The sequence below is a fragment of the Hyperoodon ampullatus genome, assembly GCF_949752795.1.
Source record: "Hyperoodon ampullatus genome assembly, chromosome: 4".
NCBI classification, from domain to species: Eukaryota; Metazoa; Chordata; class Mammalia; order Artiodactyla; family Ziphiidae; genus Hyperoodon; species Hyperoodon ampullatus.
This window is the reverse complement of record NC_136917.1, coordinates 52366188-52381727: the sequence shown is the minus strand read 5'-3', so window position 1 is coordinate 52381727 and position 15540 is coordinate 52366188. Positions and strand designations below refer to the sequence as shown.

Here is a 15540-nt window from a genome sequence, read left to right as displayed (position 1 = left end):
GTGGTTAGATTCTGGGTATATTCTGAAGGTAGAGACAACAGGATTTTCTGACAAATCAAATACTGGGTGTAAAAGAAGAGAAGATTCATGGTGAGTCCACCTTTTTTTTGCCTTGAGTAACTGGAAGACAGAGTTGCCTTTTACTGAGATGGAGTTGAAAACCAAAAGAGGAACAAACAGGTTTTGAGGTGTTGGGGGGAAGCAAAAGCTTGGTTCGTAGAAGATTAAGTCTCAGATGCCTTAGTATTCCTAGTAAAGACATTGGTAAGCGGTTGAGTATACATGTCTAGCATTTAAGAAAGAGGTCCAGCCTTGAGATGGTATTTAAAGCCCTAAGACTAGATGAGATCATCATGATAGGATCCATTGAGGTAGAGAGAATGACAGTGATCCAGGAGCTCAATTCCTCAAGGAAAGAGGGGAAATGATGGCTCCAACACGGCAGGGTGGTAGGTGGTGGAGTCTAATCATGTGAATCCAAGCTGGGAAGTCTTGAGAAGAGTGGGAGGATGGTCCAGAAGTGACAACGAAGAGCAAGGACCTACCCTAACTCATGAACAGTCTTCCATGGAATCTTATCATGAACCCTCTAGGGACCATCTCTACTAATGGGACATTTGCTTGTGCATCAGGCCTTAGCCCAAAGTCCTGGATATTCCATGAAAAAAAACATTAAAATAAGAGTGACCATATAACTTACCATCCAAACTAGGATGCTTTTGAGATAAAAGAGGGACACTCTACCAGGAGAGCAGGTGTAAACTGAGACTCTCCCGGGAAAACCTGGACGTAAGGTCACCCTAACTAGAATGCATGTAGGACTCCATTCCAGTGTACTTCAAGGCTCCAGCTTCCCGTTCTCTCCTTCTTGGCTTTTCTCCAAGTTAGATCTGTTCTTAGGCGAGTCATGAGCATCTAGACTCACCCGCTCCATGATGGCCGCGTGTTAGACAGTGGATGGAGTTTCAGCACCAGCATAGTTTGCCATGAGGCCATCCCCACCCCCAGCTCATAGAAACCTGCATATGTGCCTATACTGAGATGCTACTTATGCTGATGTGTGTGTTTGCTTCTAGGGAGCCAGCATTTCTAAAAAGGAAAGTCCCTGTCACAGTATAATCTCCTGAGGGCTATTAGGTGACAGCAGATCAATGCTTTCTGTGTGTATGTGTTTTCTCTGACAACCTCTCAGATGCAGAGAAAGTTCCCATACCCAAAATCTTGGACGCAGATGACATGCTCAGTTTGTCTACCTGGGGGCAGCTCACCCTTGTTCTTAACAACCCTTCCCACTGTGGGAGGTTTAATTCCTCCCGCTTCTCAGGGCTGAATGATGCCATCTTTTGTCAGCTGAGTTTTTCCTACTGAGTGGGTTGGACTACGTGCGCAAGGCCCCTTTCTGTTCTAACGTTCTGTGTGTGTGAAAGGTTTTGCCCCGTTTTTGTTGTCTGCTTGCAGTGATGGCTCCGCACTGCCACCAGCCCCCTTGGTGTACAGGGCTGCCTTTTATAAGACAGCCAGACCTCAAAGGTGTGAAGTGCCCCCTGAGCGTTTGAACCTCTGCTCTTACTAGCATCATCTCCTAATGAACTGAGCCAGCCAGAGTTTGGGGATCAATTAGAGACCAGAGTTGACCAAAATGCCAGGGTTTCGATTTACAATTCAGCAAGGGAGCTTTTTAATTACTGAGAGAGGAAAGGCTTCTATGCTGTGTAAAGCTCCAGCCCTCTGTGCTCGATGGTGCCACCAGCCTGTCCAACTGTGCCAACCACAACTAAATATCTGCCACCACGACCTAGTTCCCGTATCCCAGAGTTATCCCCTGGCTCAGGTGGTACAGAACACTTGTCACGTTTTCATTCCAGCCCTTCCTAACAGCACTACATCCCTTTGATTTCCTCTTCCAAGCACAGTCTCGGTAGAGGCATAAGTTTCCTCCCTTTTCAGAGGCTGCAGAAGCCAACTCCTCCCCCCTCCTCCTCCCCCTCCCCCTCCTCCTCCCCCTCCCCCTCCTCCCTCTCCCCCTTCCCCTCATCCCCAACCTCCTCAACTCATCACCACAGGTGAGGGACAGGCTCAGCCTCTTGGGACTTGGAAACATGAACAAGGAAGGAACAAGGGAGGAGAGAAATGTGGACAGAGTTGAAGGCCATTCATGGCAGGGACTCAAGGAGCAGCACCTGATCAGACTCTTCCCACCTCAGATCCCTGCTGCCCAGCTCTCAGCAGCCTCCCTTGGATCCTGTTTCCAAGCTCTTTCCGCTCCTTCCTGTCCTTCCAATAAATGCCCTTCTGCCCAATAAGCCAGGATATTTCTCTTTCTGGCAACCTTCACTGGACACATATGCCATCCTGATGCCTAAGGGGTGGAGAAAAGTGACACGAGGGCCACCACTCACTTTCCTTTAACTTTCTACATAGAACTATATAAAGATTGTCATGGTCCAAGCTTTTGCCTTACCAGGAGGTTACTGGCAGTGCTGAGCAGGATAGAGACACTGTGTGTCATGTCCCTTTCAAATACTGCGCAAGTTCTTAAGGGCTCATATCTCAGGTAGAAAAGGGGACACAGGGACCTGCACACTCAAAGCAGCCCAGTGGAGCAAATCAGAGGCAACACACATACCTCCCACTTAAACCCAGAATGTCTTTCAGTCTCTCCATCTAGAAAACAGGGATCATAATATCTGCAGGTCTGGGGTGTCATGGGGATTAATGAATATATGTTCGCAAAGTGCTTTGATGCTAGAAGAACATGCTGGGTAAGTGCTGAGCTTTTTGCCAAAAGACATAGAGGGACTCAGTGTTGGATGGGGGACTTGATATTTAGGAGTTTCTGGAATCCAGCCTCATGCTGGGTCCAGAAAAATGAAGTTGTACCTTGGTCTGTAAACAGTTGTCCAAAGAAGGGACTGGTGGAATTAGGCTGGCTTGGGCCTCATTAACTGTATTCTGTCCAGGCTGCTGCTGCTGCTGCTGCTGCTGGCAACAAATTTGGAAACTGTCTTTCCTGTTGCCAGTCCATTTTGCAGCATCCAACACTTTGAGGCCTTTGTTTAAAACACAGGTAGGGGCTTCCCTGGTGGTGCAGTGGGTAAGACTCCACCTGCCAATGCAGGGGACACAGGTTCGAGCCCTGGTCCAGGAAGATCCCACGTGCCGCGGAGCAAGTAAGCCCGTGCGCCACAACCACTGAGCCTGCGCTCTAGAGCCCGCGAGCCACAGCTACTGAGCCCACGTGCCACAACCACTGAAACCCGTGCTCTAGAGCCCGCGAGCCACAACTACTGAAGCCCACACTCCTAGAGCCCGTGCTTTGCAACAAGAGAAGCCACCGCAATGAGAAGCCCACACAGTGCAACGAAGAGTAGACCCCGCTCGCCGCAACCAGAGAAAGCCCACGCAGAGCAACGAAGACCCAGTGCAGCCACAAATAAATAAATAAATAAATAAATAAATAAATTTATTTATTTTTTAAAAAACAGGTAGATGCAGACTGTGCCAGGCAAGCCAGTGCTGGGGAGTTCTCTCCAGCCCAGCCTTCATCTCCAGAATGTAGTCTGAGCTCTTCCTGGTGTACAGCCCACTCTGCCTCACTGACTGCATCCCCAGGGGCCAGAAGCAGGCTGAAGGCTGTGGACAGAAGCCCTTCTCTGCAAGCATCAGTTCCCAGCATGTTTGGCTGCATATGCTTCCTGGGCAGAGTTGGCTGCATTACATGATGCCTTTCCCATCTTGTATAACACTGGTGGCTCAATATTAAACTACATATACTTTTTTAAAGCAAAACAAGGAGAGAAAAGGAGAAATAAGGGGAAATTACCTAAAGAGAAACCCGGAGGCATTGACAGGAAGGAAAATACGTGGAGGGCATCTCTGTGCCGGGGCCTTGGTTGAACTGGTTATCTCCAGGGAATTAGCAGGGGCTATTTAATCAACAGAGTGACAAGGGGATTCATGGACTACTCGGTAGGGGCTGTGATGTTGGGGCAGGATGGTAAAAGGGCAAGAAGGGCCTGTAAAATGACACGATTCCCCATGGGGTTCAGGGAGTTGCAGGCTGGAAACATGGACAGGAGATTGCTGTTTTACAAAACATTAACACTGTTCTTAAAAATCAGAGCCTAAGCCTGAAGAATTAGGTCTTATGGAGGCATGTGTAGGGCCTACCAGCTCCTTTAGTTTGTTAATTTTCAAGTAGGATGCAGGGTTTTCCAAATGATGAGTGCTCTAACTAGCCAGAAGGTAGGTAGCTTAGTGGTAGAGCGAGGGGCCAGCCTGGACCTGGGTTCAAATCTCATATCTATTCATTGCTTGGACGAGTAACAGTAAATCTCTATTTTTTAACCTACAAAACAGTAGCACTAATAGTACCTACCTCAAAAGGCTGTCGAGAAGAAGCTGTGAGATGATGTGGGCAAAGTGTTTGGCCAATGCTGGGTGTTACAGTGGGTATACAGTAAGTGCTTACTATGTGTGAGACAAAATGACTGGCTTCAGTGCTAAAAGCATCATGGCAGCCATTCAACAAACATTAATAAACAATATGTGCAGAACACAGAGGCTATAAAACAAGTCATATAAAATCTCTGCCTTCAAAGAGTTTAGGATCTAGTGGGAAAGTCACTGAGAAACAAGAAATCGCCCCTGCAAAGCGAAATGAACACATACAAGATCTTGTGCTCTGAACTGAGGGCTGAAGGGACACGGGGTGAAGAGTGATCAGAGCTGGAGTGAAAGATGAAGATATTCAAGTCTTCTAGTTCCACCAGGCCTCAGTATGAGACCCTCTCCCCTCCCTCAGCATGCCCACACAGTTATCCAGGTGTGGAAGCTGAGGCCTCCATAGTTAAGCCTGTGTTGAAGACAAGTATAAACATATATATATATATGTATATGATGTATGTATGGGTAGGAATACGATGAAGAGGGACCACATGTGCTATACAGTTAGGAGCTGACCGTTTTTTTTTTAAACAGGACACTTGACGGAAACTTTTCTTTCTCTATTTCTTCTCTTTCCCAAAAAAAAAAAAAAAAAAAAATTTGCATAACCAGAAAGACATCTAGTGTGCCAGACTCCCGGAGCTCTGCTCTCTACACCACATGGACGTTATCCACCTCCTCTGTGTCCTCCCAAGGCAGCATTTCAGAAGCTGATCCCCGGCAGAACCGGCCCTTCAAGTCCGTCTTCGTGCCCACAGCCATAGTCAACCCCGTGCGGAACCTGGCCGGTCTGGGGACCCTGGGGCAGGGCTCCCTCCGCAAAGGGCGGAGCAGCATGAGAAAGAGTAAGTGGTGGCAGAGAGGTAGGTGCCTAGAGCTAGGGGATGGGGGGATCTCACACTGGCAAACAGAGTGCTTTTTGCAAAAACAAGGATCTTGGCTTTAAAACAAGCCTCTGTGAAGGTTGCTTTACACTTCCCAAATACTGCGTTGTTTTATCAGATGAAGCCACATGAACTCAAGGTCCCCGCCCTCAGTCACTTCATACACGCACGCTGACTGATTGGGATGATACCAGCCCTGAGTGCCAACATGTAATTAGAGCATGGCCAAGGTGGATGCTGGTTCTTATTAAGACAGGACAACTAAGGCACTTGCTGGATCAATGCTTCTTAAACTGTGCTCCACGGAACCCCTCAGGAGGTGCCGAAAGGGAAACAAGGGGAAGAGGAAAAGAGGAGTCATTGCTAAGAGCCCCTGAATCCCACTTTGTTTAACTAATATATGCACAAGGTAAAAGAATTATATTGTACAAAAGTACATTATATTGTACAAATGTCTCCTTCATATCCTTCCCCCCCAGTCCCAAGTTCTCATCCATGTACATACATACCTTGTAATCTTAGTACACTGTTCTGCACCTTGGTTTTATTTTTATGTAACATCCACATTGCACACACGGCAATTACATAGCTCCTTCATCTTCAAAGCCATGCTTTTATCTCCTAATATATTGAATTTCTGCATAAGGCTTCATTTTCAGGGGTTCTAAAAAAGTGGTTGAAACCCATTGTTCTATAAAACATCAAGCCTCTATATTCATACACCTCTCTAGAAGAAGACAACAAGCCAAGCAAAGTCAACTTGATTTGTTCTACATCCCCTGACTTAAACTGGGCTCTGCCATCCCTCCTGCTATCTTAAAAAATGATTAAAGGTGAAAATGCAGTACTAGTCAGAGCAAAAGATTCACATGTGGGACAGTATGCCACACAGACATTAAAGCAATTAGTGCCCCAAGACAATTAAAGCAATTATCTTAGTTCTACCCTTTCTCAGTGCTTTCTGATCATCTGCTTGACCACCAATCCCACCACTGTTTCTTAATTCTAGCCAATGGTGCCTTCCTCCTCACCCTCTCCTCCACCTTCTCCCCACAAAGCACACATGCAATAAGTTATCCCACCACAACAGGCTCAGACAAGTTACTGACCGCTTCAGCCTTCAGTTTTCTCATTTGCAAAATGAAAATAAAAATAGTACCTAACTCATCAGGGCCTTAAATAATTCATTTAAGACTAATAGCCCAGTGCCTGGCACATAATAAGCTCTCGAGAAATGTTAGCTATTTTTATAGTATAGCATTTTATCAGTATCAATATTGCTACTGCAGCTAAGCAGATCATGCTGGGTCCCTCCAGAATGTGAATGTAATTCACTTGACTCGCATTGAAATGTTCACATAGTCTAGACCACTTCTGAATACCGAGGAGAACAGCCCCTCGGCAACTGTTCACACTTCCTTTCGGACACTCTCTCTCTATCTTTGTATAGATCTTGATTGGCTTGGAGTTTTGACCACTTGCATTATATGCACATGTAATAAGAAAGCATGAAATCTCTTGGAAATTAGGAACCCGACAAGATAAGTAGATAAGGCGGTAAACTGATTTTTCACCCATTTCCAAGAGCCTAAGGACAGGTCTGCCTAGTGTGGCTTTGACCTTCCTAGGTCCCAGAGGCTTTCTCTCTCTCCCTTTTCCCAAGGTGAGGATGGTCAAGCTATCAATCTCCCCAAAGCAAAGAGAAATGACAGAGAATTGACTGTATGCATCTCACAGGGCTGTCAGTGGAAAAATAGACATTGACATGGAAAGGTCAGACTTATGTAAGTGGTGGCTGGGTTGCCGGTGGCAGCTGAGAACGCCAGCGGTGTTACAGTGAGCGTCTGCTCTTCATGTTCACACCCGGCTTGATAAAGAGTCATGACACAGAACATGGCCTTGGCTCAGGCCTTCTGTGCTGGACCCAGATGACTTTGATTCACACACGTGTCCATAGAGTGTCACAAAGAACTAACATCTCTGCTGGATGTAACCTATAGCTCTAAATTCTGGGAGACCCTTATGAAGAAATAGCCCACAATGCTTCTCAGGGTGTCTCCCCCACTGCCCCCCACAGAGCACAATGAACTCTCGATTATTCTCCAGGTCACCCACAGGACATATGCTCAAAGGATGGGGATCTCCTGTCTTCCAGAGAATTTGAGGGGAAGGAATGGCTTCCTTTTACTGAGGGAGGACTATCTCAGTTTAAAAAAAAAAAAAAAAGAGCTCAGGGAAACGGAAGGGGCAAAACCAAACTCCTGGACCGTGCATTTTTAGAGTTTGCTTCTCCTTTACCTAAAAACACACAAAAAAAGTTTTAAAATATGGGGCATTTATGATGTTCCAGGCACTATCCTAACATTTTGCACACATCATAAAGTGTAATCCTCACCCCAGGCCATGAGGTGCTGTTTTTAGCTCCAGTTTACAACCAGGGGACCGAGGAGCAGGGAGATGATGTGACTGATGTGCTCCTGGCTCCCTGGGAGAAGATCTGATTCCAGAGCCTGTGTCATGGGACTTCACAAAGCTCATCCGCTCACATCCCTAACTTGGGAATAACCTTTCCAAATTTGCTTCCAGCTGCTGTCACGTTTGCCTGGTACACATAGTCCCTAAATCCCGCTCACCCTTCTTCCCTGCAGACCCGATGAAAAGCAAAGGTCCCACCACCACAGGCCTAAAGCTTCCATCAGAATTTTCTTTAAGTAGCTGGTTGGAGTCCTCTGCCCTCTCTCCTGCCCTCTCTCCCTCCCACTCATGCCCCTCCATTGACTCTCTCTTGCGTGTCTCAATTTCTGCTGTCTCTTTCTTTGTCTCTGCTTTTGTTTCCTCTTTGGTCTCCATGCCTTTATGTTTATTTCTCACTGCGAAGCTCTCTCTTTAGGACTGTCTTCTTCACTTTCCATCTTAAAGGCCTGGAGGGAGAAAGTAGGAGTGTGAGTGTGTGTGTGTGTGTGTGTGTGTGTGTGTGTGTGTGTGTGTGTGTGTGTGTGACAGAGAGAGTCAGAGAGAGAGAGGGAGAGGACAAATAGAGGTGATATACCTTCTGACGCCACCCCACCCCCAGTATTCGCCTAGCCAGTCATTTGCTGCCAGCATCAGCAAACAGCACTAAAAAAAGAATAAGGTCACCTTTGAAAGACCCTGGGAGAATGTGAGCACAGTCAAATTGGGAAAGCACTTAACTATTCTGGGCTATCAGGACACACTGCTTACCCAGCTCCCACCCAAGCTGCTGTCAGCTGCCCCATTGCTGATATCTCTGTCATACAATTCCCCAGATGGATCCCTGCAGAGACCCATCCAGTCAGGGGTCCCCACCTTCGTAGTGGGCTCCCTCAGACGCAGCCCCACCATGGTCGTCCGGCCTCAGCAGTTCCAATTCTACCAGCCACAGGGGGCCCCCTCCTCAGCCTCAGCAGTGGTGGCGGAGATGGGACCCAAGCCCACTGCCACGGGGGAGCCTGCCCTCACGTGCGTCAGCAGGGGCAGCGACACCAGGATCCACTCAGCGGCCAGCTCCCTCATCATGGAAGGCAAAGAAATCCCCGTCAGGAGTGAGCCTCTACCAAAACTGCCTGCATCTGCCCCGCCATCCATCCTGGTGAAACCAGAGAACTCAAGAAATGGCAGCGAAAAGGTAGGAGTAGGTGACATTAGGGGGGCCTGATTCTTTAGACCCCTAACTTTGCACAGTATCCCAGCTCCTGAGATTTCACCGTAAATGGACGAGGAATCAAAATTGCAGCCTCCAAAGAATCCTCACACACAACCCCCCTTCCATATCCTCACATCACCCGCACCCTCCCCAGACATGTTACTGAATCTCCTTTATGCTTCCAGAAGATTTTATACGTCCTTCTTTCGAGGCCCAGAGGCAACTTGGAAAAAACACGGCTTTGGCATCAGACACAATCTTGATTTGAATTCCAGCTGTGCTGCTTGCTAGCTGGTGACTCTGGTTAAAACACTTCACCTTTCTGAGACTCTTTTGCCTAATCTGTAAAATGGCGGTAAGAAGAGTAATAGCCTCATAGGATTGGAGTTAAATGAGTAAAGTACTTACATAGGGCTTGATACGTACTTGTTCACAGTATAGAAGAGGCAACTGAGGCACAGGAGAAGGTAAGTGATTTAGTAAGGTCACACTGAGTTATAACTACTCCAACAAGTGTTATCGGGACCTTTGCAGTTATTGGTTATCGGTTCTAGGGCTTTTCCCACTAGAAGTCATAAGAGTTTTTGTAAAAGTGTTATGTTCTCAACAATATCCTTGAGGCAGGGATGGAGGAGGTGACGTGAAGGAAATTAGGTGACTGTTATCTGTTAGTGTATTGAACATCACACCACCACCATCACCACCAACATCACCATCACTACCATCACCCATTTCCCTCCAAATGGAAAGATGGTGTGGTTTCCTCCTCTTTGTTAAGCATTTACTGAATGCTAACGACCTAGCAGGCACTGTGCTGAGTACTTCACATGTCCTATCTCATTTAATTCTGACAACAACCTTCTGATGTAGCTATAATTATTATTGTCTTCCTCATTTAAAAATGAGGACATGAAGGCTTATGGAGTTAAAGTACATTACCCAAAAGCACACAGCTGACACACATGAGTGTCTGGAGTAGAATCGAGATCTGACACAAAAACTCACGCTCTTAATGTTAAGCTCTAAGCTTGCAGGGAAGGGCATTTGGAAAAAGTTAGTGTTAACTGATTTAAATGTTGAGAGTTCTTCTTCTGAACTACGGTATTCAAATAATTCAAAGTTTTCCAGACCCCACTTGTCAGTTACCCCCAAGCCATTAGATGCAGCCCTCAAACTGTGTTTAGTAAGTGCCCAGATGTCTTCTGGACATGTAAGGGTCAAAAGTATGAAGACATTTGGATGTCTTCATTTGGAAGACATTTGGTCTCCCACTCACCTTTCAATCCCAAGACATTGGGATTGAATTTCACAGGGAAAAAAAAAAAAAAAGATTTCTGAGCAGTAGCACAGAACACTTTATTAAGCTCTAAGATAGGGAATGGCCAAAGTAAAACCTAATATACAAGATCTATACCAGGCTAGGAAAGAAGGGAGAGAGGAAGGGCTTATGCAAACATCGGATCATTGACTCCCACATAAAGCGGGGCCTGCTAATCAGCTCCAGCCAATTGCTGCCAGAATGGGGCACAGGCCCCAGTGTGCCTGCACTTTGATTATCTTAAGGGACATGTAAAATGCTGATTTTTATATGCATCTCCCAATCTTTATGTGTTAGCAACTAAATCAAACTCCCAGATTTTCTGCAGACTATATTCAGTCAGCAGTGTCCAGTTGGCTAACTCTGCTCTGAGGGTTTATGAAGGAACTGTCTGGATGGAGACAGCAGGGAGGCCTTACTGGCAGGTGGAAAGGAGAGAGGGGAGGTGAAGGACCCTATTCTCAGGTAGGTGTTTGTCCCCCCTATTTCTCGTAGCTAGTTCCCAGTCGTTCTTCTGTTCTCGACTGAAATAACTCTGCCTCTAAGAGGCCTTCTCTGACAAGGCCCATTCCAGCTTCAGTTGGATACTCCTCCACATTCTTTAGCATCTTCTGCTTCCCCCGCGGTGGCACTGGTTATCATTGTCATTTGTCAAGGCGGTTTTGTTCACTCTTGGCTTCACAGCACCTGACAGAGTGGTGATGCATGGTCGACACTCATGACAGACACAAGTAGTTGCTGGATGAACACGTGAATGAGGCATTCCAGGGAGGGACAAGTGTAGAGAAACAGCATGAACCAAGTCCCAGGGGGAAATAGCACAGGTCTCCCACTCACCTGTGTCCCTTTGCTCTCCTCTGTCTTACAGCAAGTCAAAACCGTGAGATTTCAGAATTACAGCCCTCCTCCGGCCAAACATCACACCTCTGGGAAGCCTGAACAACCAACCAGCCCGAAGGGGTCCCAGCCTGAAGCAGCCCCCTTGAGCCCAGAGATGACCGTCCTATTCGCCCACCGAAGCGGCTGCCATTCTGGACAGCAGACAGACCTCCGGAGGAAGTCAACCTTTAGCAAAATCATGACCCCAGCGCCCACTGCCTCGGCCACACAGACCGTGTTTCCCAGCAAATGAATCTACAGGTGGCTTTTCCTAGACCCCAAAGAGGTGAATTGCATTTAAATACAGTATGCCTCCACTGAGGGCGTCCTGCCATTCTTTGGGGACTCGAGCATTGGTCCTTGTTCTGCCCATTTTACCTCCAGGAAAGGACAGGTGGGAGTGGGGATTCCTGCCCTGGCTGGGAAGATAGACCAGGTGACCTTCCAAACATAATGATTCGATGTAGCAAGGCCACTACCCAGACCAAGGAATGGGAGCTCATCCTGCCCACTCTATTCCCCAGCATGGAGTGTGCAGCCTCTCATCCTCTGGGTTCTGTGTAGAATTTCTATGATGTTATAAAAGGGGCTTCAGCCAGGGATGTCACAATGGTGGAATGCTGGCATTACTTCTTTGACCTCAACATCTTAGAACAGCTTCTGCCATCTTCTGGGACCTAGACACCAGCCACTAGTAGCCACCATATCTTTGTCCCTCCATCAAGTCATAATCCTGGCTGCCAAGGGAGAGTTTCTGGGAAGGGTGTGAGACGGATACTTTGAAAATTCCAGGAACCCTCTAAACCAAAGAGAGTCAGCTTCCTGGCTTTGCTCCAAACAAGGTCAGAGAGAAAGCTGACTACTGTCATACTTTAAGCTTCTCAATCTGTTTGCCCACATATAATCCTACATGATAGATAAGCAGGAATCTCGTACTTGTGGAGAGGGTCTTGTATGGTGTTACAGACAATTCATTCATCCTGGCTCTAGTCTGACTTCCCCAAGAAAACACAGCATGCTTAGAAACAACTTGGTAAGGGGGTTGAGTTTAAATATACATTCTGTTTGCCTTGCAACAGTCTTTACTTTCACTGATTTCTTCTATTTGGGGCAGACCAGCTGTTTCACCAGGGTGCAGAATAGGGCAACAATGTCATTGAGGAGATGCCAATCCACGGCTGGCTTGGGGATGCCTTCTAGAGGAAAGTTTCTATAAAAAGGGACTGGATAGGGCTTCCCTGGTGGCGCAGTGGTTGAGAGTCCGCCTGCCGATGCAGGGGACACGGGTTCGTGCCCCGGTCCAGGAGGACCCCACATGCCGCGGAGCGGCTGGGCCCGTGAGCCATGGCCGCTGGGCCTGCGCGTCCGGAGCCTGTGCTCCGCAACGGGAGAGGCCACAGCGGTGAGAGGCCCGCGTACCGCAAAAAAAAAAAAAAAAGGGACTGGATAAATAAGGTTGGAGAGGAAAAGTGGGTAAGAAGGAGGAGAAAGGGAGAGTGAAGAAAATATGGAGGAGAGAGTGGGGAGGTGATGAGAGTGAGAGAGAAAGAGGATTAGGGGAAGTGTCAGGGAAGAAGATAAAAGAGTAGGAGAGCAGCCTTGACATTCCTGACAGGTGGGGAAAGAAGGATGGAGTCTGCAAAAGTAGGTGACCCCACCTACTAAGATGGGACTGAAGTGAGTGGGACCAGCCAGGCAAAGCCTTGTAAACGGGGGTAAAAGAGCATCCCAGGGAGTGGAGGCAATGCTGTAAGACAAATCATTAATTCTCATTTAACTTAATTGTTGTGATTTAACATTTATTGCACGCCCATCAATGTGGGCACTTTAGTGCATAAATGCCATTTGCTACTAAGCCTGGATGTCATTTAAAAAAAAAAAAAGGCAGCTCTAATTAGACCTTCTCCCTGGACAGTTCTTGAAGATCCTGGGATTAAAAACATCCATATTTTATGTACCAACCACACACTTGGCAAACTGAATTGTCAAGACTTTTCTAGACCTTAATAAAACAAAAACAAAACCACAATCCTGCCAAGGAATACTGCACCTGTGTCAGACCTTTGGGGTTGGTAGAGCCAATGTGGTCACATGCCCTGGTGTTTCTGTGTGATGGTGACCCATGTCTATTCCACAGAATTGTCAGGCCCAACTGCATGACTCAATGAGCTGAATATAGTAATCCAGATGGAGAAATGGGGAAAAGTCATAAAGACAGGCAGGCATTGTATGATTTGTCAAAATATGAGTACTTACACCTCGTATTTACCCCAAAAAGCACTCTCGGTGAGTTAATGAGTTTCGCAATCTACACCCAGAGTGGCAGATACATGGCATGCCCAGCCAACCAAACATTTAGTCTGTGCCTCAGTAGCAATGGAGCCAGTTAATTTTAAACTGTTGTGGCTGAAAAGCAGGTTGTTTGGGCATAATGCAGATACATTCCATACCCTCCAAGTGAAACAGAATAGTCTTCCCATTGTCCACGATCTCTATAGAGTAACCTCTCTGAGAAATGTAAACAACGCCAGAGGCTGGCCATCCCCATTCCATCCAGCCTTCTTCCCCCATGCCCCGCCTCAGACTCACTCCCTCCCAAACCAAATCCCATCTCTGTGGAGTCATATGAGGATTTGAAAGGGGCAGTACAAGTTGAACTCACTGGGCACTGCCCATGATTTATTCTACCACCATGTTTCAGATATTCCTATGAGCTGGGTACTGCAATGAGAACAAGAGATACATCCTCTCCTATAACGTCCACCATAACCCTATAAGGCAAGTACAATTGTCCTCATTATAGAGCCAAGGACACTGAGACTTGAAGGGTAACCACAGACAGTGACAGAGCGAGTTTGATAGCTGCCCTCACCCTGAGTTCAAGCTATCTAACTTCAGAGCCTAACTAGGGACTATGCTACATGAACCAAGAGACCATCCTTGATGTCAGGCCACTGACTTCAAACTGCAAGGAGGTGGCATAATGCAGTGGTTACAATTGCAGGCTCTGCTGCACAAAGACTGGGTCCAAATCTTCACTTACCACATGCTAGCTATGTGATGCTGGGCAAGTTACTTAACCTGTCTGAGCCTTGTCTTCTTAAATAGGAACGATAATAGTGCCAACCTCACTGGGCTATTGTGAGGGTTAACTGAGGTAATAAAGTGACTGGAACCGTGCTGGCACATAGTGAACACCTGATAAATGTTAGCCTTGAATGTTTTTAAGGAAGCAGACCATCGAAATTCCAGGTGAAGAAAACCTAAAACAAGGGCCTGTCCGGGGATGTGGTGCTAAAAAGAGACCAAGTAGCCTAGTCATGGAAGTCACAACACAGTCTGAGTCCTGAAGGGCAAGGAAGAGTCAGGCAGACAAAGGGGTGGGAGAAAGGGTGCCCAAGCAGGGAAAGAAGCATTTGGCAATGGGTTTAAACGTAGCGATCAAGCCAAGTTCTCTTGTACCTAAGTACAGAGGAATCTACTCCTTTGTGGAACATTCCCGGGATCCCAGTTGGATCCCTAGCACCTCATGTCTGAAGCCAGATATTCCATCCTCAGCTAAGACTCAGAGTCCTTAGAAGAGGTGCCCCTTCACCCCGTGAGCAGATCTGACACCTCAGTGCTAGGAAAGCTGTGGAGGGCAGGCTCTTCCTGGGGGCGGGGGCAGAGAGCAGGGGGGACATCTGAGACGTGAAGGAGGGGCACAACCAGCTGAGGACAGACTCTGAGGGCCACACCTAAGGAGATGGTGGAGTCACACTTGACTTGAGCAGCATCAAGGTCCTCACTTAAAACTTGTCTCCTTCCCTTCTCACGCGGGACCAGCTGCACCTCCTCCACACTTCCCCCTCCCACAGAGCTTTGGTAGCAGGAAAAGTTTAAAGCAACGCCCTACCTGTGACTTGGTGAGATGCAGAGCTGACTCGCTGACTTCCAACTTCCCTTGACAATTCAGAAGGTCCGTCCACACCAGGCCTGCGCTCCCGAATGGCAGCCATCTGGTGGGGCTGCAATTGCCGTGAAACGGACATGTGCTCTTCAATTTGCCACGCAGCCCCAGTAGCCTGCTTCACTCACACACACGACCTGCACCTGAACTGGGCGTGTTCCCCTAGAGACTGTGTGCTTGACTTCATCTCCCAGAGGCATCATAAACCCCTTGAAAGTTAGAGCTGGATCCTCAGACATCCACTGATCCAGGCACACAGGTCTCAGGAGCATAGCGGGCCAATCCAGGGCCCTACAGGGTGTCGTTCAGTAGTTTTGAGGTGGGGACTAGGCATCTGTGCTTTCAACAAGCTCCCCAAGGGATTCTGAGGCACATGAAGTATGAGAATCAAATTCACCTT

At 47.4% G+C, this 15540-nt stretch overlaps 1 protein-coding gene across 3 annotated transcripts in view; it reads left to right on the top strand.

Moving 5' to 3' along the window:
* Positions 1–15540, top strand: part of SH3RF2 (SH3 domain containing ring finger 2) — a gene marked incomplete at its 5' end in the record, with an annotated part of 137681 nt that overhangs the window by 112087 nt on the left and 10054 nt on the right. For 2 of the 3 annotated variants that reach the window (XM_079704082.1, XM_079704080.1), the window contains 3 exons: positions 5059–5291; positions 8618–8976; positions 11181–11512. In XM_079704082.1, coding sequence (XP_079560208.1) covers positions 5059–5291; positions 8618–8976; positions 11181–11444 — 856 coding nt within the window. In that variant the 3' untranslated portion in view covers positions 11445–11512. Of the gene's footprint in view, positions 1–5058; positions 5292–8617; positions 8977–11180; positions 11513–15540 lie in introns of those variants that run through there. The other variant, XM_079704081.1, reaches the window with a different exon arrangement.